The sequence below is a fragment of the Leucoraja erinacea genome, chromosome 24 (assembly GCF_028641065.1).
Source record: "Leucoraja erinacea ecotype New England chromosome 24, Leri_hhj_1, whole genome shotgun sequence".
NCBI lineage: Eukaryota > Metazoa > Chordata > Chondrichthyes > Rajiformes > Rajidae > Leucoraja > Leucoraja erinaceus.
This window is the reverse complement of record NC_073400.1, coordinates 24,663,246-24,690,876: the sequence shown is the minus strand read 5'-3', so window position 1 is coordinate 24,690,876 and position 27,631 is coordinate 24,663,246. Positions and strand designations below refer to the sequence as shown.

Sequence of the window (27,631 nt, the reverse complement as noted above, 5' to 3'; positions counted from 1 at the left end):
AGACTGATTACAAGTGCGGTGAGTTGTGGGCTGCATATCATCTACAGTATCGTAGCCAGGACGTTGTCAGGCACCATTGATCCCAGTATTTATTTTTTCCCCCAATTATATCAAATGAAGCAAAACAAATTGAATGAAAAACGGCTTTTATGATGTTGGTGACCTCTGGACGTTACATGATTACAGCATTTCAAACTGGAGCATGGAGTTAATAATGTTTAAACAGTGAGTTTTTTTGTTCAATTCAACAGCAGTGAATGGGCAGCATACGGTCTGAATTTAAAGTGTTTTTGATGCCATGATATTGTTGAACACTGCTCCCAAGTCTGAACTTCCACCAATTTAATTCTATTTCCGCACAGAGCGTTTTCTTTCTGAAACAAAGTCATATATTTGAGGAGGCGATTTTGATCTCCATACTTGGGCAGCACGGTGGCGCAGCGGTGGAGATGCTGCCTTATGGCGCCAGAGACCCGGGTTCGATACTGACTACGGGTGCTGTCTGTACGGAGTTTGTACGTTCTCCCCGTGACCTGCGTAGGTTTCCTCTGAGATCTTTGGAATCCTCCCACACTCCAAAGACATACAGATTTGAAGGTTCACAAAAATGCTGGAGAAACTCAGCGGGTGCAGCAGCATTTACGGAGCGAAGGAAATAGGTGACGTTTCGGGCCGAAACCTGAAGAAGGGTTTCGGCCCGAAACGTCACCAATTTCCAACATCTGCAGTTCCTTCTTGAGATTTCCAGCATCTGCAGTTCCTTCTTGAGTTGTTGAGTTGCCATTTCGTCCCGTACACCCACCGCCCTTTGCGTGAAAAAGTCACCCCTCAGGTTCTTTCCCCCTTCACCTTAAACCTACAGTATGTCCTCTGACTCTCAATCCCCCCTCTCTGTGCAGCCACCTGTTCTATTCCAAAGGTCTAGGGAGATTTAATGTAAGAATTTGATATTATCAAGGAATTGACAAGAGAGAAAACTCCTTCCAGTGGCAGGGTGAAATCAGCAATCACAGAGTTAAGAAGATTGCCTAACGGATAACAGCAATTTGGACCTAATTTTTTCAACAAATAGTCTTGATCTGGAATGCCTGAAGGGATCTAGGAATCAAATTCAGTTGCAACATCCAAAAGGGAAATATTGAAACAGAACTCTTTGTAAGATTATACGGAAGGAACAGAGGAAATGGATAGTGCTATCAATGGTCTGGCATTGGGCGTTATAGGTCAAATGGTCTTAAGTGCTCAATGACGCACAAAAGAAAAACTAGATGTTGGGATAATAGCCGCCAAAGAAACTAGATGGTGAGTTGGTAACCGCCCAAGGAGTCAGGTTATCCCAGATCTGTGCAGCTATCTGTAGCTTGGCCATTCCATGCAGAAACACGTCTGTCAGCAAGTAAATCCTTTGGAGAGTATCGCATTTCTTGTTGCCATCCTTCTGCACTCACATAGATGACTTATCAGTGGCTGTGCTGGGTCTTAGACTGGGAAGAGAATCAAATCCCTGAACTCCATTCAATATGCGGCAGAACGTACTGAATCATTGGCATTCATTCCCTCAAGTAAATTTCCAATGTCCCTTCCAATGTTTACCCTCTCTTTCCATCCTAGTTACATAGATACATAGAAAATAGGTGGAGGAGTAGGCCATTCGGCCCTTCGAGCCTACACCTACACCAGCACTAGTTTGGTGTAGTTGAGTTGAGTCTAGTTTAGTTTAGTTTAGCTTACAGTGTAGTTTAACTTATTATCATACGTACCAAGGTACGATGAAAAGGATTTTTGTGGCGTGCTATCCAGTCCGCGGAAAGATTGCATGATTACAATCGAGCCATCCACAGTGTGTGGATCCAGGATAAAGGGAATAATGTGCAGTGCAAGATAAAGCCCAGTAAAGTCCGAGTAAAGATAGTCCGAGGGTCTCCAGAGAGGTAGATGGTAGCTCAGGACAACTCTCTAGTTGGTGATACGATGGTTCAGTTGCCTGATAACAGCTGGGAAGCTATTGTCCCTGAATCTGGAGGTGTGTGTTTTCAAACTTCCGAACCTTTTGCCTGATGGGAGAGGGGAGAAGAGGGAGTGGCCGGTGGTCCTTGATTTTGCTGGTGTCCATACTTGTTCTGGTGGCTCTTTGAGAATCTCCCACTTGTTGGACACTGAGGTACGATTAAATAGCGGCTTCTAAATCACTTTTTTTTTTGTCGGCATCTTAGTGCTGACATTTGACTGTTCATGGGTCATAGTGCATCCCTAACAGTGTGATGGACCACAGCCCAAATGGCCTCATTTGTAGATACCGCTAACACACTTTCCTCTTCACATTCATAATTATTTCCTTTTCCAATGCTGTAATCCTAGCCTGCTTTTGTTTTTAAATCCCGCCCATTTAAAAACTCTACCAAATAGGAAGGTGGAGCTGCATTTGCGTCATTCTTTATGCCCTGTTTCATTGACAGCTATGATAGCGTATGTCCATATTCTACCTTCATCTGCTTTATTAGTCATATAGTGTGGAAACACGCCCTGCGGCACAACTTGCCCACACCGACCAACATGTCCCATCTACACTAGTCCCACTTGCCTGAGCTTGACCCATATCCCTCATACCTGTCTATTCCCTCCCCAGATGCTGCCTGACTTGCTGAGTTCCTCCCGCACTTTGTTTGTTACTGTGTGAAGCTGGGCAGACGCAAGCTTTGCATCAGACTATAAACGGCAAAAATTCAATAATGCTTGCACTCTTGAATCTACATTTTGCTTTTCCCCGCAGGGACCGATTTGCGAAATCACTTACTTTTTCCCAGATCAAAAACAAACTGCTCATTTCTGTCTTTACTTGAATCAAATTTTCTTCCGTCCGGCAGGGTGCCAGTGTAATGGACAAATACTTTGTCACCGATCATGGGAGTCTCACCATCGGTTCCTGCCTTCTTGACAATCTAGGAAGACAATGGGAAACATGAATCAATGGAAATCTAAAGATGTGGCGAAAAGAGCAACAAAGACCCTGTGCAAAATGGTTACACAACAGCAAAGGTTTATCCATTTTCTTTCGCAGAAGGAGACCATTTGGCCCACAGAGTCTATGCTGGCCCTGAAAGCATTCCCATCATTTCCATCGTCCACAACATTTATGCTGAACATGCTGTGGCAAAGAGAGCAAGAACACTGATGATACCATGATCAGCTTATATGTTGTGGATGCATTGAGAAAGGCTAGGGGTGACCTCTGCACTGGGATCCCAGTATATTTTCCAGTACGGTCTAATCTGCCCACCTGGGGTCCAATGTCAGAAACAAGGACCTGCGGATGCTGGTATACACCAAAGATTAGACGCAAAGTGCTGTAGTAACTCAGCGGGTCAGGCAGCATCTCTGGAGAACACGAATAGGTGATGTTTCAGGTTAGAACCATGGGTCTGGACCTTTTGTCTGAAGAAGTCCCGACCTGAAATGTCACCTGTCCATTTTCTCCAGAGATGCTGCCCGACCCGGCTGAGTTACTCCAGCACTTTGCGTCTATCTTCGGAGCTCAATGACAAATCATGTGCTTCACCATGAGGTCGGCTGGCTGAACTGCCGCCTTTACTTGCAGCACCAGAGACCCGAGTTCAATCCTGTCCTCAGTTGCTGTTTGTGCGGAGTTTGCACGTTCTCCCTGTGATCAGATGGATTTCCTCCGGGTGCTCCGGTTTCCTCCCACTTCCCGAAGACGCGCGGGATTGTTGGTTAATTGGCCTCTGCAAATGGCCCCTTAGTATGTTGGGAGTGGGTGCGAAAGTGGGATTTTATAGAAATAGGGTGACACGGTGGCGCCTTACCGTGCCAGAGACCTACGTTCCATCCTCACTATGAGTGCTGTCGGTACGGAGTTTGCACGATCTCCCCGTGACCACGTGGGTTTTCTCCCGGTGCTCCGGTTTCCTCCCACACTCCAAAGAATTACAGGGATGATTGTGGTTTCAGTAGCAAGTTGTCCCTAGTGTGTAGGTTAATGCTGATGTACGGGGATCGCTGGTCAGTGTGGACTTGGAGGGTCGATGGGCCTGTTTCCACGCTGTACCTCTAAACTAAACTAAACTAAACTAGTGTGAGCGGACGGACGGACGGTGGATGGCCGGCGTGGAGTGGCTGCGCCGAAAGGCCTGTATTTTATGTTGCATTTCTAAACGAAACAAAGTCAATGGCGGACAGCGTCGCACTGTGAACTGTCATCATCGGGACTGCTCTCACCCCAACCAATTCACACTCTACCATCCAGGAGGCGCTGAATGATCGCGGACAGCTGTTTCCGTGTCACTCTAGCTTGTGCAATGGGCTGCTCTCCAAATTGGCTTTCAGATCCTCGATGACATGACAATGACATTTAAATTGAAGCCTGGAATGAAGAATGTTGCATTTCCTTAAAGGTCACATTGCACTGAAGCCATTTCAAAAAAAAAAAAATTGGCTCAGATTCCAGATCTATTTGATTAGTTGAATTCCGCAGAGACCACAGTGGGATTGAAGCAATATTTGTGAATCATCGCTGCAAGTCTCTGGTTTAGTTTCACGAACCCACACGAAGCCACCCCAGCCCATGTTTGTCCATGTCGCACAGTTGGTGTCAGGTTCACTGTCGGTGTTCAGGCACCTTGCTCCAGTACACAAACAATTCTCTCAGAATTGCAAACCTCAGAGGACGACGTCTATTATTCACTGTTCATCTTCGTTACTTGGTTTAGCTTGGAGATACCGCGCGGAACAGGCCCTTCGGCCCACCAAGTCCACGCCATCCAGCGATCCCCGCACATGAACACTATCCAACACACACTAGGCACAATTTATAATTTTACCAAGCCAATTAGCCTACCAACATGTATGTCTTTGGAGTATGGGAGGAAACCGGAGAACCCGGAGAAAACCCACCCATGGACCATTGTGGGCTCCACCTTGCCTTGATCAACGTTGCTGGATTTGATGTGCCCTATTGCATAACTTTCATTCATTTGTTCTTTCTAGCTCGTTATATCTCTAGTTTCCCTTCTGAAACCGACTCTCAGTCAGAAGAAGGACCTCGACCCGAAATGTCACCTATTCCTTTTTCTCCAGAGATACCGCCTGACCCGCTGAGTTACCCCAGCATTTTGTGTCTATCTTTGGTGTAAACCAGCATCTGCAGTTCCATCCCACACACTATAGATAGGTTTTCCCAGATCAGTGCATAATATGCTTGACTCAGTCATGTGCAACTATGCTAGTTGTAATGTGTAAGAAGGAACTGCGGATGCTGGTTTAAACCGAAGATAGACACAAAAAGCTGGAGTAACTCAGCGGGTCAGGCAGCATCTCTGGAGAGAAGGAATGGGTGACGTTTCGGGGTCGAGACCCCGAAACGTCACCCATTCCTTCTCTCCAGAGATGCTGCCTGGCCCGCTGAGTTACTCCAGCTTTTTGTGTCTATCTTATGCTAGTTTTAAGTCTGGCCCTTACAGGTGTAAGAATTGCCAGGTGTGTTAAATATTCACAGATGGTGGCCAATATTCTTATTTCCCTATGGTTCAATGATATCTTTATTATCATGTATAGCAAGGTGCAGTGACATTTTTAGTTGCATACAGATCAGCAAGACTATCACCATACATAAAAGCCCAACCCCCCGGTTAGTACTGAATGTACAGCACTGCCCACTGAGTCTCTATGCAAGAGGCATCATTTTGACTCCATTGTACCGTCCCAGCTCCATTGTACCGTCCCAGCCTCAAAGGCCCGTTGCAGCCGTTGCCTCCATTCCAGTCGTCCCGCAAACCCGTCGCCCCTCTCGTTGCCCGGCCATCTTCATCCCTTGTTTCACGGGGGGGGGGGGGGGGTGGGGGGGGTGGGGGGACCTTGAGGGGCAGAAGATAAGACCACCTCCCACAGCCGACCTTGAGGGTGCAGAAGATAAGACCACCTCCCCCCCCCCCCCCCCCCCCCCCCCCCCATCTGATTTAGTTTAGTTTAGTTTAGATACAGCGCGGAAACAGGCCCTTCGGCCCACCGTGTCCGTGCCGACCAGCGATCCCAGCACATTATCCTACTCACACTAGGGACAATTTACACTTACACCAGGCCAATCGCCCTACGCCTGCGCAAGGTGTAAAGTGTACGCCTACGTCACTGTACGCCTGTGGACAGTGGGAGGAAGCCGGAGATCCCGGAGAAAACCCACGTGGTCACGGGGTACAGAGAACATACTCCGTACAGACAGCACCCTTAGTCGGGATCGAACCCGGGTCTCCTGCGCTGCAAGCGTTGCACTGCAGCAACTCCACCACTGCGCCACCCTCTCTATCCTTACACATAACGGCAAGTTAGTTCTCAAATAAGATAAGAAAACCGGCAAACATTGACCTAACTTAGAGCCTGATTTGCAAACGTACATTCTGTCCTTGCTTTTATAAATCCCTATGACCACATTGATAAATTAATCTGCCTCTAGAATGGTGGCCTGCACCCTCCCTCTGCTGGTAAACACCACAAAGCCGTCATTGATTAAAGGGTTTACTTAGTCTTAAGACAGATTTGACAAAGAGTCCCCAGATTGGAATTTATATTGGACGACTGACATAAAGTCCAATAGTTCTTTACAGATATGCAAATGTACGGAGGCGAGGTTCCGATCTGTGTGATCCTTTGCTGCATAAATGGGGACTGTCAAGCACATCAATAAAGGTCCTGTCTCCAGTAAACAGAACCGCATATAGTTGATCTCATCCGCAATGCTGGCATTAACTTAGAGAGACTTCTTCTGCCTCCCTTAATATCTTGCCCCCTCATCTGAATCTTTGCATACCTGTGACTTAAGACTTTAGAATCATGTTTTGACTGTGGAGAGGGCTGTGACTGAACAAAGTCGTTCATTGTTAGCTGAGGGGAAGGTGACAAGGAGGCAGACAAGTGATCAGAAGGTCAGTGAACCCCCCACTCTAGTTCTCCGACTCGTTTCACTGTCCATCTGATTAACTTTACTGTTTGTGTGTCTCCTTGTCGCCTCTCTCTCGACTAACAATGAACCATTCTATATCCATATCGTCCATGTCGTTGTCTGCTTTGACCTGTCGTTTTCACACCTTACCCTTCCACATCTCTAGACACCCTCTCCCCTGACTCTCAGTCTGAAGAAGGGTCTCGGCCCGAAACGTCACCCATTCCATCTCTCCACTGCCTGACCCGCTGAGTTACTCCAGCATTTTTGTGTCCATCTTCGGTGTAAACCAGCATCTGCAGTTCCGTCCCACACAGCTCTGACTGAAGGCAGACGTCGCCTGTTTCAGCAGCTTTACCCTCGATCCCAGGGAACTTACACGACCTTCCGAGCTGCCTGTGATAACAGTAAGCCAAATGGAGATTGTGCTGCCAGCCTTCAACAGCCAACACTGACAAGGACAACAATGACATTGCAAACTCTAAATAAAACCGCCCTGTGCGAGGAAAACATGTTGTGGTGTAGTACTGCCAAGAAAATCAGGAATTATGCTCCTCCGCGCTGTTAGTGAAGAGAAACCTTTAGTTTAGTTTGGAGATACAGCACGGAAACAGGCCCTTCGGCCCACCGAGTCCGTGACGACCAGCCATGCTGATGCTATCCTACACACTAGGGACAATTTACGGTTTTGCCAAAGCCAATTAGTCTGTGGAGTGTGGGAGGAAACCGGAGATCCCTGAGAAAGACCCACGCATGTCGCGGAGAGAACGTGCAAATTCCGTTCCACCAGCACCCGTGGTCAGGATGGAACCCGGGTCTCTGGAGCTGTGAGGCAGCAACTCTACCACTGCGCCCAACCTTAAACACTGTCGTGCCCCTGTCGTGCCCCTGCAATTTGTGGTTCAGGATGAAGTTGATGCCCCAAGATCATAGCCTGGCAAATCATTCATCAGTGGTCCACCATTAGACATCTTCCCAAGGCCCTCAACATTCAATAGTAGTAAATTTCAAGGACAGAGGGAGCTGTTGACTTTGAGATAGGCACACATTACATGGACAACAATGCTGGCCAGGAGCAGAGCTCCTCATGTGCACCTCATTCCTGGCCATGGTTTTATACATAGAGATACAGCATGGAGAGAAGCCCTTCGGCCCACACAATTCATGCTAGCCATTAATTACCCATTCATAACAGTTCTATGTAGTCCCATGTTCACATCCACTCTCTACACTATGCAATATGCAGAGGACAATCAACCTACAAACTGCAGTCCTTCTGGTTTGGTCTGTTAAAGATCCTGAGCCACATATACAATAATTTATGGGAACAGTGGTTTTGCACGCATTGACAAATTAGTCACTGAAATGATACCGACCAAATAAACTAAGGAGAGAGTATTTGTTGGCATAAATATTTACCCTGCTGCAGTTGCTCAAGTTCAATGTCAGGCAATGAGCTGTACACAACGAGGGCATCCAAATATAAATTAGTTAAGGGCCAGTCCCACTTGGGCGACCCTAATCCGCGAGTTCTGGCGAGTTTACTCTCGACTCATACTCGTAGCATGGTCGACACGAGGTCGTAGGAGGTCTTCGTAACGCTCCTTCATGCTCGCGAGTGGTCTCCCCGCACTCGAGGCCTCAGCTAGTGTCCGATTTCCCCGAAGTTAGTCGTAGCTAGTCGCAGCGTTTTTTTCGATATGTTAAAAAAAGGTTGCCATGGAAAAAATCGATATTTTTGTTACTCCTAGGTCGTAGGTAATCGAGGGTAGTCGAAGGTAGTCGAAGATTGTCTTCATCATAGTCAAAGGGAGGTCGAAGGAGATCGAAGGAGGTCGTCCTCCTCTCCACTATTCGGTGTCCAATTTTCCCGAAGTTAGTCGTAGCTAGTCGAAGCTGGTCTTCTACATAGTCGAAGGAGGTCTTCAACATGACATTTTTTCAAACTCTTCTAAACTCGCCAATTAGGTCGCCCAAGTGGGACAGCCCCTTTAACCTAAATTTCTTAATGTTAAAACAAGGGATCACACAATCATTTCATACGCCCAAAGAATTCAAGGGGACAGTATTTAAACAAAACATCACAGTGTATTTCACAGAGGGTGGAAACTTAGAATAAACACAAAATGCTCAGCGGGACAGGCAGCATCTCTGGGGAGAAGGAGTGGGTGACATTTTGGGTCAAGACCCTTCTTCAGACTGAAGTCCAGGAAGAGGGAGATATATAGATAAGGAAATGTAAGGTGTGAAAACAGGAACAAAGTGGATGGGGATCAAGGAAGATGTAGAATAGATTGTTGGTAGCTGGGAGAATCAAACAATGTTAATCAGACACTGTTCAATTTTCTATTTCTTAATTACTTGAAAATTAAGCACAAACAAAGGGCAGCAAAAGGCATTTTGGAATCTAATTCTGATATTCCCCAGCCTCCATCCACGCACTGGAAAAACGTGGAACGTCCCAGAACCTTTATTCATGGCATTTCTCCAAACAATTCACTGGAGGTTTCCCCGACCATCCTTCCTGGATGAAACAGTTCACAGTTAAAAAAGAAAACTGGGGAAGTTCAAGGCTCATTAGCAGCAGGAACTAGTCATGAATGTATAGAATCAACACAGCTGGGGGACAGACACAACACACGTTCATGATTCTCCTCTCACTCCACGCCGAGGAGTAACAATGAAGTTGCTCACGTGGTCACAGAGAGGCTGGTCATGTCGCAGGTAAGTTGGTCACGTGGTCACATGCTTGATCACGTGATCGCAGAGAGGTCTGTCGCATGATCACAGAGATGCCAGTCACGCGATCTCAGAGATGATCGTGGAGACGTCAGTCACATGATCCAGGGGCCGCAGTTTAAGAATGGAGAGTTGTGAATTTGTGGAATTCTCTGCCTCAGAAGGCAGTGGAGGCCGATTCACTGGATGCATGCAAAAGAGAGTTAGATAGAGCTCTAAGGGCTAAAGGAATCAAGGGATATGGGGTGAAGGCAGGAACGTGGTACTGATTGTGGATGATCAGCCATGATCACGTTGAATGGCGGTGCTGGCTCGAAGGGCCGAATGGCCTACTCCTGCACCTATTGCCTATGCATCTGTGTGTGATCACAGAGAAGTCGGCCAAGCGATCAAGGTGATGCCGGTCATGTAACCGCGAGACTCCAGTCCAGTCACATGATCAAGGAGACGTCAGTCACATGATCACAGAGAAGTCAACCACGTGATCAAGGGGAAGCAGGTCACATGACCGCGAGCCACCGGTCACATGATCATGGAGAAGTTGGTCACGTGACCACGGAAGAGTAGTAAGGTCCTGGTCATCATGTAATGTACTGTAGGTTCTACTTCCACTGCATCCGTGCAATAGTGCAACAGAGCAGTGATCCAGCCCTCACCAGGGTGAGGCTACACGTAAGGTATAGCAACGGCATCTCCTATTCCGCCCACGTAGTCTGCAGCCCAAAGGTCGAATTCTCCAACTTCGGATGAGCTGCACCCCCTCTGTTCCTTCTTCTCTTGTTCTGATCCACCCAGAGCCTCTCACACACTCACTCATATTCGTTGATGGGATTGTGGGATTAATGTTGGGTTAGTGTTTGGTTTAGCCTTGTTTATTATTGTCAGATGTACCAAGTTACGGTGAAAAGCTGTACGCTATCCAGTCAGCGGAAAGACTTTACATGATTACAATCAAGCCATCCACAGTGTACAGATACTGGATCAAGGCAATAACGTCTAGTCCAAGATAAAGCCCAGTAAGGACCGACCTCTAGTTGGTGGTAGGATGGTTCAGTTGCCTGATAACAACTGGGATGTAATTGTCCCTGAATCTGGAGCTGTGCGTTATCAAACTTCTGTTCCTTTTGCCTGAGGGGAGAAGAGGGAGTGACCGGGGTGAGACTGGTCCTTGATTATGCTGGCAGCCTTGCCGAGGCAGCGTGAAGTGTAGATAGAGTCAATGGAAGGGAGGTTGGTTTGCGTGATGGTCTGGGCTGTGTCTAGGGTCTGGGCTGTGCAATTTCTGCAATAGTGTAGAGGGTTGGGTTGGACTAGTGGGCTGAAGGGCCTGTTTCTTTCCTGCATCTCTCTTTTTTTCTTTCCAATACCATCTTCACCCCAACTCCCTGTTACCCAGTTTCTTCCCCCCCCCCCCCCCCCCCCAAAATGGTTCCAATTATTTTATCACCCACACACTACCCATTTGTTCCCAATGTTGGGGGAGTCCAGAACCTGGGGCCACAGTTTAAGAATAAGGGGTAAACCATTTAGAACGGAGATGAGGAAAAACTTTTTCACACAGAGGGTTGTGAATCTGTGGATGGTGTTAAACAGACAATGAAACTCAACAGGAACACAGTGAAACTAGTACGACTAGGGTGGTAGTTTCACAACTAACTGACGTCATGGACCTCTCTGATATTAAATAAATGAATGGGTAACATCTCAGGATGGACTCCTGTAGCGGGTGATTATTATATAGTTCAAGAGATTACTCCCTCTAACCGCTAAATGGTCTACATGGTTAAGGGGAATGTCTTTGTACGCATGCAAGCTCACCGTCGGGGACCTTCAGAGCTTCTTCACAGATAAATCTTCAAAACACAGTCCTTTGATTAATAAATTCTTTATTGTTGATGAAAAACAATAGGGTACATCCAAAATTCTTCCGACATACACTATAATCTCCATCGAACTCCAGCTCATCGCTTTAAAGGTTAGAAAACCCCTCGTGTCTCCGTTACGCTTTACGCATGGTCATCTGGCGCACGTGCCTGTATTTTGTCCATACCCCTTTAAACCTGTCGTCCTGCTGAGTTTCATTGTTTGCATTACTCATCATCACCTTTCCCACAGCCAACAAGGGACCATTGTGGGCTCCACCTATCCTTGATCATCGGACCTTTGATCTGACTCTTTGCATACCTTTCATTCATTTGTTCCATGTACGTTTTCATACTGTATCTCCCGGTTCCCTCTCCCCTGCCTCTCAGTCTGCAAAAGGGTCCTGACCCGAAATGTCACCTGTTCCTTTTCTCCAGAGATGCAGCCTAACCCGCTGAGTTCCTCCAGCCTTTTGTGTCTCTCTAAACCTATTCTATCCATGTACTTGTCCAAATGTTTTCTGAACGTCGTGAGGATGTTGGATGATGTGATCAGATGTTGCATGATATGGTCGAAGATACAAGGAAGGACATGAATGTTTACTGTTTCCTTCCAAAAAGTGGAGGCTAAGGGATGATCAAAGTTAAAAGAACATAAAATTAATTACAGGCATCTCGCGTATTTGCTTTTTGTGTTTTTAAAATAACACGCTTGTTTAATTAATCTCATTTATGTGCTGAATTTTTGTAGGCTTAAATTGATTAATTGGCTTGATAAATGTAAAAACATATATATATATCCAGTATAAAATTGTCAAACTTCCAGTATAGTCCCTGGTGTACTCTTCGGATGGTACAAGGTACAAGATACAAGGTGCTGGCTCGAAGGGCCGAATGGCCTACTCCTGCAACCTATTTTCTATGTTTCTAACGGCACGCTACAGATCACCGCTTGCACAACCATAGACTTGCTGTTTTTATCTAAGTGTGGTTTGTATCAACGTCTTGTTTTCTTTTTGTCTTTGCTGTCTTTATTTAACTGCCTTACTGAAGTTGTGTAATTTCTGCAGAATTCATGTTTTTTGTATATAGTCTGAATTTAGTATTACCATTGTCACATGTACAGAGATATATTGAAATGCTGGATAAGAATAGGTGATGTTTTCGGGTTGGAACCCCTCTTGCGCTACTGTTTTGAAGCTCCCACACCTCGCCTTTGGATATCGACCTCAGTGACATATTTTCTTCATTATCATAAAAGCAGCTTTCCAAAAAGTGCCAGGTAAATAGCACTGATTCCTTTTTAAAACAGTTACGATTAAAAGCATTTAGGGATCTGTTGAGCGGTTTCACAAATAGTTAGAACAATCTGTAGGTGAACATGTTCCTCAGCAAGAAATATGTTTTTACATTGACTAAGTCCCCACAAACCTCCTTATCTGTAGATATTTCAGTCCATTGGATGGAAGGCAAGACTGTGGAGCTTCTTCAAGACTTGTCTCCCAAATATAAAGCACACTTGGTCTAGTTTGGCGGTATAGCGTAGAAACAGACCCTTTGGCCCACCGAGTCCGTGCCAACCATTGATCACCCTAGTTCTATGTCCTACACACTAGAGGCAGTTCACAGAAGCCAAATAATCTATAAACCTGAAGGTAGATGCAACATGCTGGTGTAACTCAGAAGGTGAGGTAGCATCTCTGGAGAAAAGGAATGGGTGACGTTTTGAGTCGGAACCCTTCTTCAGACTCCGAAGCAGGGTTCCAACCCGAAACGTCACCTATTCCTTTTCTCCAGAGATGCTGCCTGACCCACTGAGTTACTCCAGCATTTTGTGTCTTCGGTATAAACTAGCATCTGCAGTTTCTTCCGACATGTTTAATCTACATAAATGCACATCTTTGGAATGTGGGAGGAAACCGGAGCAGCCGGAAAAAAACCCCATGCAGTCACGGGGAGTATGTACAAACTCTGCACAGACAGCCTACAACCCAGCGGTATGAATATGGATCTCTTGCATTCTTGCATTCCCTCTCTCTCCGTCTCTCCCCTGTACCGGTCGTCCTGCTAGTTTCTCTGTTCGTATCCCTTCGATACCACCTCTTCCACGGCCAACAATGGACCATTGTGGGCTCCACCTGTCCTTGGTCATCAGTGCCAGGCTCTGATTTGTTCTGAACCCTTTCATACCTCTAGTTTCCCTCCCCCCTGACTCTCAGAAGAAGGGTCTCCAGAGATGCTGCCTGACCCGCTGAGCTACTCCAACACTTTGTGTCTCTCTTAAGTCTTTTAAATGCTGTTTTCGCATTGAACAGCCTTAACTTCTACCATCTTCTGTTTGCAAGTATTTCTCCACAAGAAAAGGCACCTAGAGAGATCTTTGGTCCCAAAACTCAAGCGTTGCTAATGGCCATTCCCAATAGCAATTGCCAGAGTACAGATGTATTCTGAGCAGATAACAAGTATAAACAGGAAATGGACTTTGCCGTGTATAGACAGGAAACCACAATGTACTCTGTGTACTGGAGGAGTTGGTACTGAGATAACATCACAGGTGGTTCTCAATGCAATATTGCATAACGTACAAGTCGGTTTCTAATCTAACCAACTGCCTCATAGAGTCCTAGATTCATACAGTGTGGAAACAGGCCCTTCGGCCCAACTTGCCCACCCCAACCAACATGTCCCATCTACATTAGTCCCGCTTGCCTGCGCTTGGTCCATACCCCTCTGAACCAGTCGTCCTGCTGCTGTTTGGATTACTCGTTATTACCTCTCCCACAGCCAACAATGGACCATTGTGGGCTCCACCTTTCCTTGACCATTGTTGCTGTCTTTTTGCCTTCCTTTCATTAATTTGTTCTATGTTACTTTTCATATCTCTCGGTTCCCTCTCACCTAACTTGTTTCCTGTCTCCCGCCAACTAATTCCACGCACCCACCACCGTTTGTGTGAAAACGTCACCACTCGGATTGCTATTATATCTTTCCCCCCTCACCATAAACCTATGGTTCGCAACTGGTCCCCACTGGTATTTACGTGTGTAACCATCCTCACTCCAGTTATTTCTCCCAGTCTGTGCTAACATCCCTCTGTCCTCACACATATCTGTCGAGCTGCCTCTTAAATGCACACACACCACCCGTTTCAACACATACTATATATGTGAAGAAATCCCCTTTAAGTTCCCTTTATATTTATCCTCTCTCTGTGTTAAACACATGCAAATTTTGAGGTGAAATTATTCTCTACATTTACCATATAAGTGTCCTTCATATCTCTTAAAAACCCCTATTGGAAATGTCCAAGTCTGCTTAATCCTTCCCAACATTGGTAGAATTCTTGTATATATCCTTTCTGTACTTGTTTCTGTGTCTCGGTAAACTGTTTGTGATATGGAGATCACAAGGAACATAATGGCCTAAGTGCTATCTAATCAAGATTATGTATTTACCTAACATTAACTCTCGGTTGTAAGTAACACACCCCTTCCCCCTCTCTCTTTCCTATTCCCCCCCCCCACTACCTTGGTACACATTACTATCTCGCCCTCCTCCCACTACCCCCCCCCCCCCCCCCCCCCCCCCCATTCCCCATTCCGCCTACATCCTTCCTTACCTGGTACCCTTTCGTCTCCCTTTCATCTTTAGACTTTGTCCACCCATCTGACAATCAAACCCCCCTCACCTATATCCACCTATCACTTGCCGGGCTTAGTCCTATCCCAAGCTCTCTTCCCGCTTTCTCCCCCCCCCCCCCCCCCCCCCCCCCCAATCCCACCCAACTAGCAAACTGATGCATTATTATAGTTTCGTTTAGTTTTGAGACACAGCGTGGAAACAGGCCCTTTGGCCCACCGAGTCCGTGCCAACCTCAAACACCTACACTAACGTATACACACCAAGGACAATTGACAATTATACCAAGCCAATTAAGCTACAAACCTGTATGACCTTGAAGTGTGGGAGGAAAGCGGAGATCCCAGAGAAACCTGCGCCACTCTGCCACACACTAATACTGAGAATTATTCTCTGTTCTCTGTATCTTCTCCTTTGCTCTATCTATTGTACTTTAGTATTATCTGAACTCATTGGATAGCGTGCAATCAAAACAAACCTTTTTCACTCCACCTCTGGACACAAGACAATATTAAACCTAAACCTACTACAATCAGTCTGAAGAAGGATCTCAACCAGAAATGTCACCGATCCATTCCTTCCACAGATGCTGCCTGATCTACTGAGTTACTCCAGCACTTTTGTTTCAGTCAAGATTCCAGCATCTGCAGTTCATGGTGGCTCTCTTCTTGTTTACATTCTTTCCAACTTTGTCATTGTTTAGTTCAGTTCAGTTTAGAGACACAGCGCGGAAACAAGCCCTTCGGCCCAACCAGCGATCTCTGCACACTACCACTATCCTACACACACTAGGGACATTTTTTACATTTTACACCAAGACAATGAACCCTACAAACCTGTACCTCTTTGGAGTGTGGGAGGAAACCGGAGATCGTGGAGAAAACCCACTCAGGTCATGGGGAGAACGTACAAACTCCGTAGAGACAGCACCTGTAGTCAGGATCAAACCAGGGTCTCTGGTGCTGTAAGGCAGTAGCTCTACCATTCTACCGCTATGCCGTCATGCCGCCCTGTGTTGCAAATATTAACATTATCTATACATCTCCGTCTCATTGCTTTTTGCCAATTCCAAAGTACCCTCCCATTTCTCCGTCAAAACAATATCCTTTTGAACAATTATTCAATGGATGTCAGGTTCCATGGAAATTCATGCAGTCTATGAAATCCACAATCCACAAAACAAGGCAATACCTGTCCAACAGAGGTCTAATCTTTCATTAACTCCAACAACAAAACCTTGGGAACAAAAGTCCAAAAAGAGATGAGATTAACTATTAAGCAAATGCATTGTGAACTCTTGCACCAATTACAATGGCACAAAGTACTAATGACGCAGAGAGAATAAATCCTACAAGCCACACAATTTTAATTTACCTGCAATGTAAGTAAGGAGAATGGATGCTGTTTTTTTGCGATTTATACCAGACTGTTTTAGTTTATAGTTTAGAGATACACTGTGGAAACAGGCCCTTCGGCCCTCTGAGTCCGTGCGGACCAGCAGATCAGTTCAGCTCAGTGCAGTTCAGTTTAGTTTATTGTCATGTGTACCGAGGTACAGTGAAAAGCTTTTTTTTTGCATGCTAACCAGTCAGCGGAAAGACAATACATGATTACATACATGAAAACTTACAAAGGCAAGCTATGAAGGAAAATATTGTTCGAAGTCAAATCATTTCTTAGAATGCAATTGATACATAACAAGAACAATAGGCAGTCACATTTAAAATGGGTGTACTTTCGTTATAGAATGTGTTGCTCCCATGCTTGGCCGGGAGCATGGAAAAACAAATTAATCAGACGTTGGATGTTGCTTGCTGCATTATTCAAGTACCTTTGGGAATGGGATACATTTCCCAGGAAGATTAAAAGAAGTAACTGCCTCTTTGCTCAGTCAGATGGCAAGATACAAATTGGAGTGGTACAGCTTCAGGGCGGCATGGTGGCGCAGTGGTAGAGTTGCAGCCTTACAGCACCAGAGACACGGGTTCGATCCTGACCTCAGTTGTGCGTTCTCCCCGTGACCTGCATGGGATTTCTCCGGGAGATCGCGTTTCTTCCCACCCTCTAAAGACAGGTTTGTAGAACAATTGACTTTAGTAAATATTGTAAATTGTCCCAGAATGAGCTTCCAGTGGAAGTGGTGGAGGCAGGTTCGATTTTATCATTTAAAAATAAATTGGATAGGTATATGGATGGGAAAGGAATGGAGGGTTATGGTCTGAGTGCAGGTAGATGGGACTAGGGGAGAATAAGTGTTTGGCACGGACTAGAAGGGTCGAGATGGCCTATTTCCGTGCTGTAATTGTTATATGGTTATATATTGTGCTAGTGTGCGGGGATCGCTGGTCGGAGCGGGCTCGATGGGCCGAAGGGCCTGTTTCCGCACTGTATCTCTAACTTAAACTAAATTAAACTAAAAGCTATGAGAATTGTTGCCTCATAGAACCAGTGGCCAAGGTTCAATTTCATTCAATGATGCTTCAATTACACTTTATTGTCACATGTACCTAGGTACTGTGAAATTCTTTGTTCTGCATCCAATCGGGTAAAATCATAAGGCAGGCCTCAGCTAGGCTGTGCACAAAGAGTCGCCACGTTTCTGGTGCCGGCAACGTTACAAAGAGTTTATCAAATAGTCTTATCTTCTTCTTGTAGTGGCGAACCAGGTCTGCCACCGCGCCTGGGGGCAGGCAGCCCCCCACTGAATCCCCCTTCAATCTTGGCGACCTACTGTCGGAACCCCCTATCGGTCTCTGCGTCTCCCCCGCTGCCCCCCCCCCCCCCCCCCCCCCATCGTTCTCAGCAGCCTCCCACATAGTTTGCTCTTGGCAGCCCTCCTCCCTCTCGAGTCCCCTTTCACTCTCGGCTTGTAACCTTTGGTGCTGGCTATCCTAGAGTTTGCATATTATCAGTAGGTGCCCTGGTTTACACTCAGATCCCAAAGATATGTTGGTCAGTAGGTTAATTAGCCACTAAACTATCCCCAGTATGTAGGTGAATGCTAGAATCTGAATATGGGGGGGGGGCAGTATTTGATGGACTTCAAGTCAAGTCAAGTCAAGTTTATTTGTCACATACACATACGAGATGAGATGTGCAATGAAATGAAAGTGGCAATGCTCGTGGACTTTTGTGCAAAAGACAAACAACAAAACAACCAAACAAATTATAAACACAATCATAACACACATATTAAAATCTTTAAAGACTTTAAAATCTTACTGCTGGACTTAATTGAGAGTCTCACTTCTTGGAAGCAGCAATGTTTACATATTCAGTTGTGGGGCGAGTAAGAAATATAAATTGGGATTAGCGTAAAAGACCAATGGATGGTCACCTTGAACATGGTTTAGTTTTGTTTAGTACACACACATGTACCGAGATACAGTGAAAACCTTTTGTTTGCATGTCATCCAGTCAAGGAAAAGACGATATATAAATACAATGAAGGTGTCCAGAGTGCACAGATACAGGATATCGATGGAAGGGTACCTTTCAGTGCTGTAGACAATATACAAACTATCTACAATCTGAGGAAATATTAGTAACTTGCTTTTAAATGTTTAAATGTGCAATAACAACAAGGCGTATTTCACAATGAAACTGTTATATTAAGTGGAGAGGACCCAATAATGTACACATACCCACACTGGAAGTACAGAACATTACAGCCAGTAATTGTGACCAAACAACACTTCTGAAAAATTACCGAAAGTGCTGCAGTAACTGAACCACAATCCTGTCTGAATAAGTGGTCCGACCCGAAACATCACCCATCCTTTTTCTCCAGAGATGCTGCAAGCAAGAAAAGACCAGGACAAAACAGAGCCGGCCATAAATAATCTCAGGCAAGGGCTGGTAGGTCCATTGTTGACTAGGCAAGGTTTGATCTCAAGAGAAACAACGTGTAAAGAAGGGGGGAACAATCCTAGCGACTGAAAACCAGTTTCAAGAACAGCTTCTTCCCAACAACCATCAGGCTCTTGAACACAACAGACTAACCTCAAAGATAGATACAAATGGCTGGAGTAACTCAGTGGATCAGGCAGCATCCCCGGAGAAAAGGAATAGGTGATATTTCAGGTCAAGACCCTTCTTCAGAGTAATTCTCAGGTCTGAAGAAGGGTCTTTACTCTGAAGATGCTGCCTGAACCGCTGAGTTACTCCAGCATTTTGTGTCTATCTATGGTGTAAACCAGCATCTGCAGTTCCTACTTACACTAACCTTAACTTTGAACTATTTTTTGGCTGCTCTATTAATGGGATTACTAATTTATTGATTTTTCTTTGGTTTATTGTATATTGTCTGTGAGTACACTATGTTTGAACAGGCTGGTTAGCCTACTGCAAGTAACAAGTGAGGGGAGGGGGTGAGGGGAGTAGGGGGTGAGGGGAGGGGGGGGGTGGGGGGAGTGGGGGTGAGGGGAGGGGGGGGTGAGGGGAGGGGAGGGTAAGGGGTGGGGGGTGAGGGGAGTGGGGGGAGGGGAGAGGGGGTGGGGGGGAGGGGGGGGGGGGGAGGGGGGGGGGGGGGGGGGGGGGAGGGGAGGGAGGAGGGGAGAGGGGGGGGGGGGGAGGAGGGGAGAGGGGTGGGGGGGTGAGGGGAGGGGAGGGTAAGGGGTGGGGGGGGATGAGGGGTGGGCGGGTGAGGGGAGGGAGGAGGGTGAGAGAAAGGTGGTGAGGGGGGGGGGGTGAGAGGTGGGGGGTGAGGGGAGGGGGGGTGAGGGGAGGGGGGGGGGAGAGGGGAGTGAGGGTAGGGGAAGGGGGGTGAGGGGAGGGGAAGGGGGGGGTGAGGGGAGGGGAGGGGGGGGTGAGGGTGATGGGGGGAGGGGAAGGGGAGTGAGGGGGGTGAGGGGGGTGAGGGGAGGGGGGGGTGAGGGGAGGGGAAGGGGGGTGAGGGGAGAGGGGGGGGGGGGTGATGGGGGGGGGAGGGAGGGGGGGAGGGGAGGGGCGGAAGGGGGGAGTGGGGCAGTTACAGCTCAGCCTTGATGCTGAAATTTCAAATTGTCCCCCCCCCCCTCTGATTTTTAAGAGTCGTGTTTTATTGTCATGTCCCAGATAGAACGATGATTCTCTTACTTGCCCCACAACTGAATATGTAAACATTGCTGCTTCCAAGAAGTGAGACTCTCAATTAAGTCCAGCAGTAAGATTTTAAAGTCAACATTTTGTGTTTAGGTAATAGAATCGGGGCATAAATATCAGTTGTCAGAGTGAAGATAGACACAAAAGTAACTTAGCGGGTCAGGCAGCATCTCTGGAGAGAAGGAATGTGTGGCGTTTCGGGTCCAGACCCTATTTCAGAATCATACACGCTGCCCGTCCCGCTGAGTTACTCCAGCATTTTGTCTCTTATCTTCGGTTTAAACCAGCATCTGCAGTCCCTTCCGACACAGTTGTCAGAGTGTGTTGATTTGCAATGGCGAGCGTTGTGGCGTGTTTGTTTGTGGGGACGAGCCCTCGCTGCCTGCCCGCGTTACTGATGAGTAATGACCTCTGGTATGTTTTGATCGCCGGGGCGGCATCACAAGTTGCTGCTGTCCCTGAGTGGAAACGGTGCACCAGCGGCAGCCTATGCTGACATTAACCCCACCAACCCATATCTACAACGCTGTAGATAGTACAAGCACCGTGGAAGTTCCAGCCGGTGATTGGAGTTTGACTATGGATCGATCACACAACTCCAATTGAAGGCGCCTGGTAAAGTGAATGAAAACAACATCCCCAAATAGCATTGGGGAATTCAAACGCTATCTGCACTTCACAGTTTGTCCTGCCGACTCGTGTAAGTTTAGTCAACTTGTGCTTAGTTACATGTGATGTAAAAGTATGGCCGATTGTAATCTTAAAAACAGAGTTACACAACCAAAACAAGCAAGTATGCATAAATACATTCCCAATGCACCCGAGGCATGGAGGATAACAAACGGTTTGAGCGGGAGGGGGGTGGGGGGTAGAAAGACAGTTTGAGAGAAATATCTCTCGGGTCGTCAATATCCCGGAGCGGCATGTGGAGAGTTCACATCCTTCAACATTAGTCGAGTTGCAGGTGAAAGGTGAGCACGTTGTGTTTGCGCGGTGTTGCCATTTGACACGACCTGCAGCAACCCTCAAACAGGGGAAGGAAAGGTGCTTGGTTCAATGATAGGGGGCGAACACTACTGAATATGACTCTAATTAATGAATAGACGCTGAGAATGTATGCAGAGTTTGTGCACTGTTCTTGTTATATATATAAGAAATATATAGATGTATAAGAAATACAAAAATAAAACATAATTTTATTTTTTTATGTTTCATTTTTGTTTTTTTGGAAAAAAAAACAATAAAAAGATTTTAAAAGATTTTAAAAGAAAGAAAGAAATTATATATATATGCATATATTTCTCCGTTCTCTTGTTTTATATATATATATATATCTTGTTATGTAAATATATATATAAGACATATATATATTTAAGACATATAACAAGATATAAAACAAGAGAACAGTGCAAATTAGACATTCTCAGCGTCTACAATTAATATATCAGGGATATATATAAAACAAGATAACAATATATCTATAAATATATATATATAAATATAAATTCTGAATAAAGTTTAATTTTGGAGATAAAGATACTATATATAGGCACGAACAATGTATGAAAAGATTTTATTTGCAGGTTTAGTACCACATGTATTATTTTGAATGAAGTTTACTTTTGGAAATAAAACATGTATATCCACTGACAATATATGAAAAGTAGTGGGTTTTTTTGCACAGTTTTATGTTTCGGATGTATTTTTCTTCAGAATAAAGTTTACTTTTTGAAACGTCATTAAACCACGGTGCATGTTCGTTACCTTCAGAACCCCTCTGTCCAAGTTGGGTGTCAGATCCTCCGCGCCCGGCTCCAATTCTGCAATTCTGCCATCTTTCTCCGGCCGCTTCTGCTCCTGACCTGTGGTCATCTTGCAGCAGCCAGCAGGCACGGTCGATTGCTGACGCTCCTCGACCATAAGACGCTGGTTCCTTCCCCCCCTCTCCTCGCTCTCCCTCTCTCCCAGCTCCCCGATTCTCCGATTATCCCCTCGCCCTGCAAGTCCTCAACCTTCCTTTAACACTCCAGCAACTTCAATCTCGCCGGCGGCTTTGGGCAGATATACAGGAGAGGATGGATGTCAATGTTCAATCTCCCAGCGCCACCACTTCGCCTGGAGATCAAAACGCTCGCTTGCTGTTCTTTACCCCTCTATCTCTCTATCTCTCTCTGTGTCTGTCTCTCTGTGACCTCTTCCTGAATGTTTTGTTCTCTCTCAGTCCGCCCACCCTTTTTCTTCTTCCTCTATCTGCCTCTCTCACTCTCTCTCTCTTTCTTCCTCCTTTCGCTGCTCTCCGAAAGGTATGGAGGAGGTAATAGCCCAGTGTTCCAAGCGCGCCTGAAAGCGGTCTATTGCTGCCACAGGTGCCTAGTTGGCCGGGACGCTACAGAGAAGGGGCAGGGCTTTTTGTATTAACTGGACCGTCGGAATGTGACGCGGGAATGCAGGGGGTCAGAGGAAGAGTGCCAAGGATCGGCGAATCTTCAGGGACGATCCTTGAGACAAGGAACAACAAGGGAAGGAGACGGGAGAGAGAGAGAGCCCAGAGAAAGATGGACCTGACATAGATTGAGGATTCGGGGCACCCAGGGAATGGGAGAAGTCAGGATGTAAGGGAAGGGACCAGGGGTTTCAAGAGTTCAGTTGTCCACGTGTCTTACACCGACGGTGAGAGGAATTACCAGTGGGAAAACTGGGATACTTGGGAGGAAGAGATGAAAGAGAGGGGAGAGCAACCTGGAGTCATATTCATAAGTTCTAGGAACAGAATTAGACCATTCGGCCCATCAGGTCTACTCCGCCATTCAATTATGGCTGATCTGTCTTTCCCTCTTAACCCCATTCTCCTGCCTTCACCCTATGACCCCTGACACCAGTACTAATCAAGAATATGCCAGTCTCTGCCTTAAAAATACCCAATGACTTGGCCTCCACAACCTTCTGTGGCAAAGAATTCCACAGATTCACCACCCTCTGATTAAAGGAATTCCTCCTCATCTCCTTCCTAAAGGTACTTCCTTTTACTCGGAGGCTGTGCCCTCTGATCCTAGACTCTCCCACTGTTGGGAACATCCTCTCCATGTCCACAACTTTGGGTCTAAGACTCAAAGGGAAGGACCGGAGTGGGAAGAAGGACCCCTGGGTGTGCGTTGGGGGGGGGGGGGGGGGGGGGGGGGGGAGCATGGACTTTTAAAGCTCAAAGCAAGAGGATCAAGATATCTCCAAAGAGTTGGGTCGGTAACAAACAGGCTGGGACCAGTTACTAGGGTTTATTGTGGAGTGGGGGCTATGAGAGATGCATAATCTTGAGGAATAGAAAGGCAGCTCAGTGGCACAGCGGGTGGAGCTGCTGCCTCGCGGTGCCAGAGATTTGGGTTCGTTCCTGTCCCCAGGTGCTGTTTCTGTGGAGTTTGTATGTTCACCCTGTTTCTTCCGGGTCCTCCTCCTTAATTGGTACGTGACAATAAAAGACCCTTTGAAACCTTTGAATTAGTGTAGGGGCGATTGCTGGTCAGCATGGACTCGATGGGCCGAAGGGCTTGTTTCCACGCTGTATCTCTAAATTAAATTAAACTAAATAGATTTGGTACAAGGGAAGAAAATATTTTGGTAGGAGTCGATTTTATTTTTGGGCAGGAGCCACGAATGTGGGTTAGTTGGAGAAACAGATTATTCAGGCAGTATAGCAGTGTGGAGTTGGGGTGTAGAGGAGTCAGTGAGATAGGTGGGTGAGGATTGAATACAGAATGGTCACAGCACTGGCAGAGGCCATTCAGCCCATCAAGCCCACCTGCTCGAATTAATACGTTGGGCTGGTCCAATACTATCCTCCACCGCAAAGTATGGAGCGTTTCAACTGACGACTAGGAAGACTGACACCTGCAAATAACCCCATTCTTTCAAAACACTTGTTTAATGAAAAAGCGAAGAGGGCTCACTATAGAATAAGAGGTCTTGAATTGAATGAAGTGTGTCAAGGACTACAAAGGTAACTCATCATCAAAAGTGGCGCAGCAGTAGAGTTGCTGCCTTATAGTGCCAGAGACCTGGGTTCAATCCTGACTCTGGGTGCAGTCTGTACGGTTTCCCTGTGACCACGTGGGTTTTCTCCGGGTGCTCTGGTTTCATCCCAGTTGCAAAGACATGCAGGTTTGTAACTAAACTAAACGAATTGGCTTCTGTAAATTGTCCCTAGTGTTCAGGATAGCACTGGTGTAAGGGAAACTGCTGGTCAGCGCAGACTCAGTGGACCGAAGGGCCTACTTCTCTAAATTTAACTAAACTAAATGAAATGTTGAATATTGAGAGGTCAAATACAAGAGGAAAGTATATAGAAAATGATAGGACACTTAGGAGCATTGATGCACAGAGGGATCTTGGAGTGCAAGTCCATAAGTACCTGAAAGAACCCTGACTGGATAGCTTGCACCAGTCCATAACTTTTCTATCCCCGATCTTAACAATTCACAACTCTTTATCCTTTTTTGGGATTATAGCAGCCATTTCATCTCTGGCCCTTGCCCAACAATCTGCCCATCTCTATAAACCCTCTCGACAGTCTTCACCTATTACCGGCCATGCTCTATCCTAGATGTAACTAGTAGAGTGGATAAGGGAGAACCAGTGGATGTGTTATATCTGGACTTTCAGAAGGCTTTCGACAAGGTTCCACATAAGAGATTAGTATACAAACTTAAAGCACACGGTATTGGGGGTTCAGTATTGATGTGGATAGAGAACTGGCTGGCAGACAGGAAGCAAAGAGTAGGAGTAAATGTGTCTTTTTCAGAATGGCAGGCAGTGACTAGTGGGGTACCGCAAGGCTCAGTGCTGGGACCCCAGCTATTTACAATATATATTAATGATCTGGATGAGGGAATTGAATGCAACATCTCCAAGTTTGCGGATGACACAAAGTTGGGGGGCAGTGTTAGCTGTGAGGAGAATGCTAGGAGGCTGCAAGGTGACTTGGATAGGTTGTGTGAGTGGGCAAATGCATGGCAGATGCAGTACAATGTGGATAAATGTGAGGTTATCCACTTTGGTGGCAAAAACAGGAAAGTAGACTATTATCTGAGTGGTGGCCGATTAGGAAAAGGGGAGATGCAACGAGACCTGGGTGTCATGGCACACCAGTCATTGAAAGTAGGAATGCAGGTGCAGCAGGCAGTGAAGAAAGCAAATGGTATGTTAGCATTCATAGCAAAAGGATTTGAGTATAAGAGCAGGGAGGTTCTACTGCAGTTGTACAGGATCTTGGTGAGACCACACCTGGAGTATTGCGTACAGTTTTGGTTTCCTAATCTGAGGAAAAACATTCTTGCCATAAAGGGAGTACAGAGAAGGTTCACCAGACTGATTCCTGGGATGGCAGGACTTTCATATGAAGAAAGACTGGATAGACTTGGCTTGTACACGCTAGAATTTAGAAGATTGAGGGGGGATCTTATAGAAACTTACAAAATTCTTAAGGGGGTTGGACAGGCTAGATGCAGGAAGATTATTCCCGATGTTGGGGAAGTCCAGAACTAGGGGTCACAGTTTAAGGATAAGAGGGAAATCTTTTAGGACCAAGATGAGAAAAACATTTTTTACACAGAGAGTGGTGAATCTGTGGATTCTCTGTCACAGAAGGTAGTTGAGGCCAGTTCATTGGCTATATTTAAGAGGGAGTTAGATGTGGCCCTTGTGGCTAAAGGGATCAGTGTGTATGGAGAGAAGGCGGGGATGGGATATTGAGTTGGATGATCAGCCATGGTCATATTGAATGGCGGTGCAGGCTCGAAGGGCCGAATGGCCTACTCCTGCACCTATTTTCAATGTTCTATGTTTCTATCCCGCCACTCCTCTTTTGCAGCTCTCCTTACCGACCCCCTACAATCAGTCTGAAGAAGGATCCCGACCCGAAACGTTACCTATCCATGTTCTGCATTGATGCTGCCTGCCAGATTCCCACAGTGCAAATGCCCAATGCAAGAAGGCGTTTGGTTAAGATGAGGTGTGGAGGGGGGGGGGGGGGGGGGGGGGGGGGGGGGTGTTAAGATGAGGGGGAGGGGGAGTTTTTAAAAGGAAATTTACAAGACCATAATTTTACAGAGAGTGGTGGGTGCCTGGAGTGCATGGCCAGGGGAGGTGCTTGAAGAAAGTACAAAAACAAACTTTAAGAGTGGTTTAGACAGGCATAGAGGGAACAGAGGGATATGGACTATGTCCCAGCAGGTGGGAATACTTCAATTTGGCTTCAGGGTAGGCACAGACACTGGGCCAACAGACCTGGTCCAGTGCTGTGTTCTATGTTCTCAGTGTGTCTGGAATGTATCAAATGCCCATGTTGAATTATAAATGAATGTTTCATTGTTGGAAGCAGGTTACCAAGTTAACAAGTCAAAATCAAAAGACAAAACAAGTGTAGTTCTGTGTTTTCAGTTACTTCATTGGAACATTATACAGCCTGAGTAAGTCAGCGGGTCAGGCAGCAACTCTGGAGAAAAGGAATAGGTGACGTTTGGGGTCGAAAAAGAGAGGGAAATTAGAGGTTTGAAAGGGTTCAGAGCAATGCGAAGCCAGCACTGATGACCAAGGAGCCCACAATGGTCCAATGTGGCTGTGAAGGAGGTGATTATGAAGGGGTATGAACAGTGAAACTAGCAGAGCGACTAGGGTTGGGGAGGGATGGAGAGAGGGGGTTAGGGCACTTCAGATAACAGAAATCATTTGTCATTGTTTCTCATCATGATCATTAACTGACCAATCAATGATGAAGATCTATTGCATTTCCATTTCAGCTTCTGTATGCATTTCAAGATTAAACATCAAGAAACAGTTTCCAGAGTGTACATTTTTAATTGCAAGTGCCAACACATTAAGTCAGTGATTCTGAATGGTGTCGGGCAGCCAGCATGGTATCTTGGAGGGATTCACATGGGTTACAGCTTGCTAAAGCTAAGACATGAATGGCAATGGCATTATCACTAAGGTTCTTGTACTGTTCACAGAAGGGGATACATTTAGCTCACCCTATAACAGTTGGAAAGGTGGAGAACTGCAGTAGCCACCTCCAAGGTAACCCAATAATAGTAATAATAATAATAATATATTTTATTGTCATTGAACATAAGTGCAACGAGATTTGATATGCAGCTTCCATCCGATGTCATAACTTAAATAACTAATAACATTTAGATTTAGATACCCCGAGAACATGGTTTGTAAAAAGAACATTACAACAGTAAAATAGTCAAAACAGTTCAAACAGACTAAATCAAGTGACCATCCAGGCTTGGAGACACTATGATGATGATGATCACACTTTATTGTCACATGCACCTTAAGTACAGTGAAATCATTGTTTTGTATACAA

General features: G+C 46.0%; 1 protein-coding gene across 1 annotated transcript in view; it reads right to left on the bottom strand.

Annotated features, from left to right (window-relative positions):
• Nucleotides 1-22,652, bottom strand: part of LOC129708824 (peptidyl-prolyl cis-trans isomerase FKBP5-like) — a 52,194-nt gene extending 29,542 nt beyond the window's left edge. The window contains exons 1-2 of the mRNA XM_055654831.1: nucleotides 22,033-22,652; nucleotides 2,795-2,939 (exon numbers count right to left, since the gene is read on the bottom strand). Of these exons, the coding sequence (XP_055510806.1) occupies nucleotides 2,795-2,939; nucleotides 22,033-22,188 (301 nt within the window). The 5' untranslated portion in view covers nucleotides 22,189-22,652. The remainder of the gene's footprint in view (nucleotides 1-2,794; nucleotides 2,940-22,032) is intronic.
• Nucleotides 22,653-27,631: the final 4,979 nt, after the last annotated feature.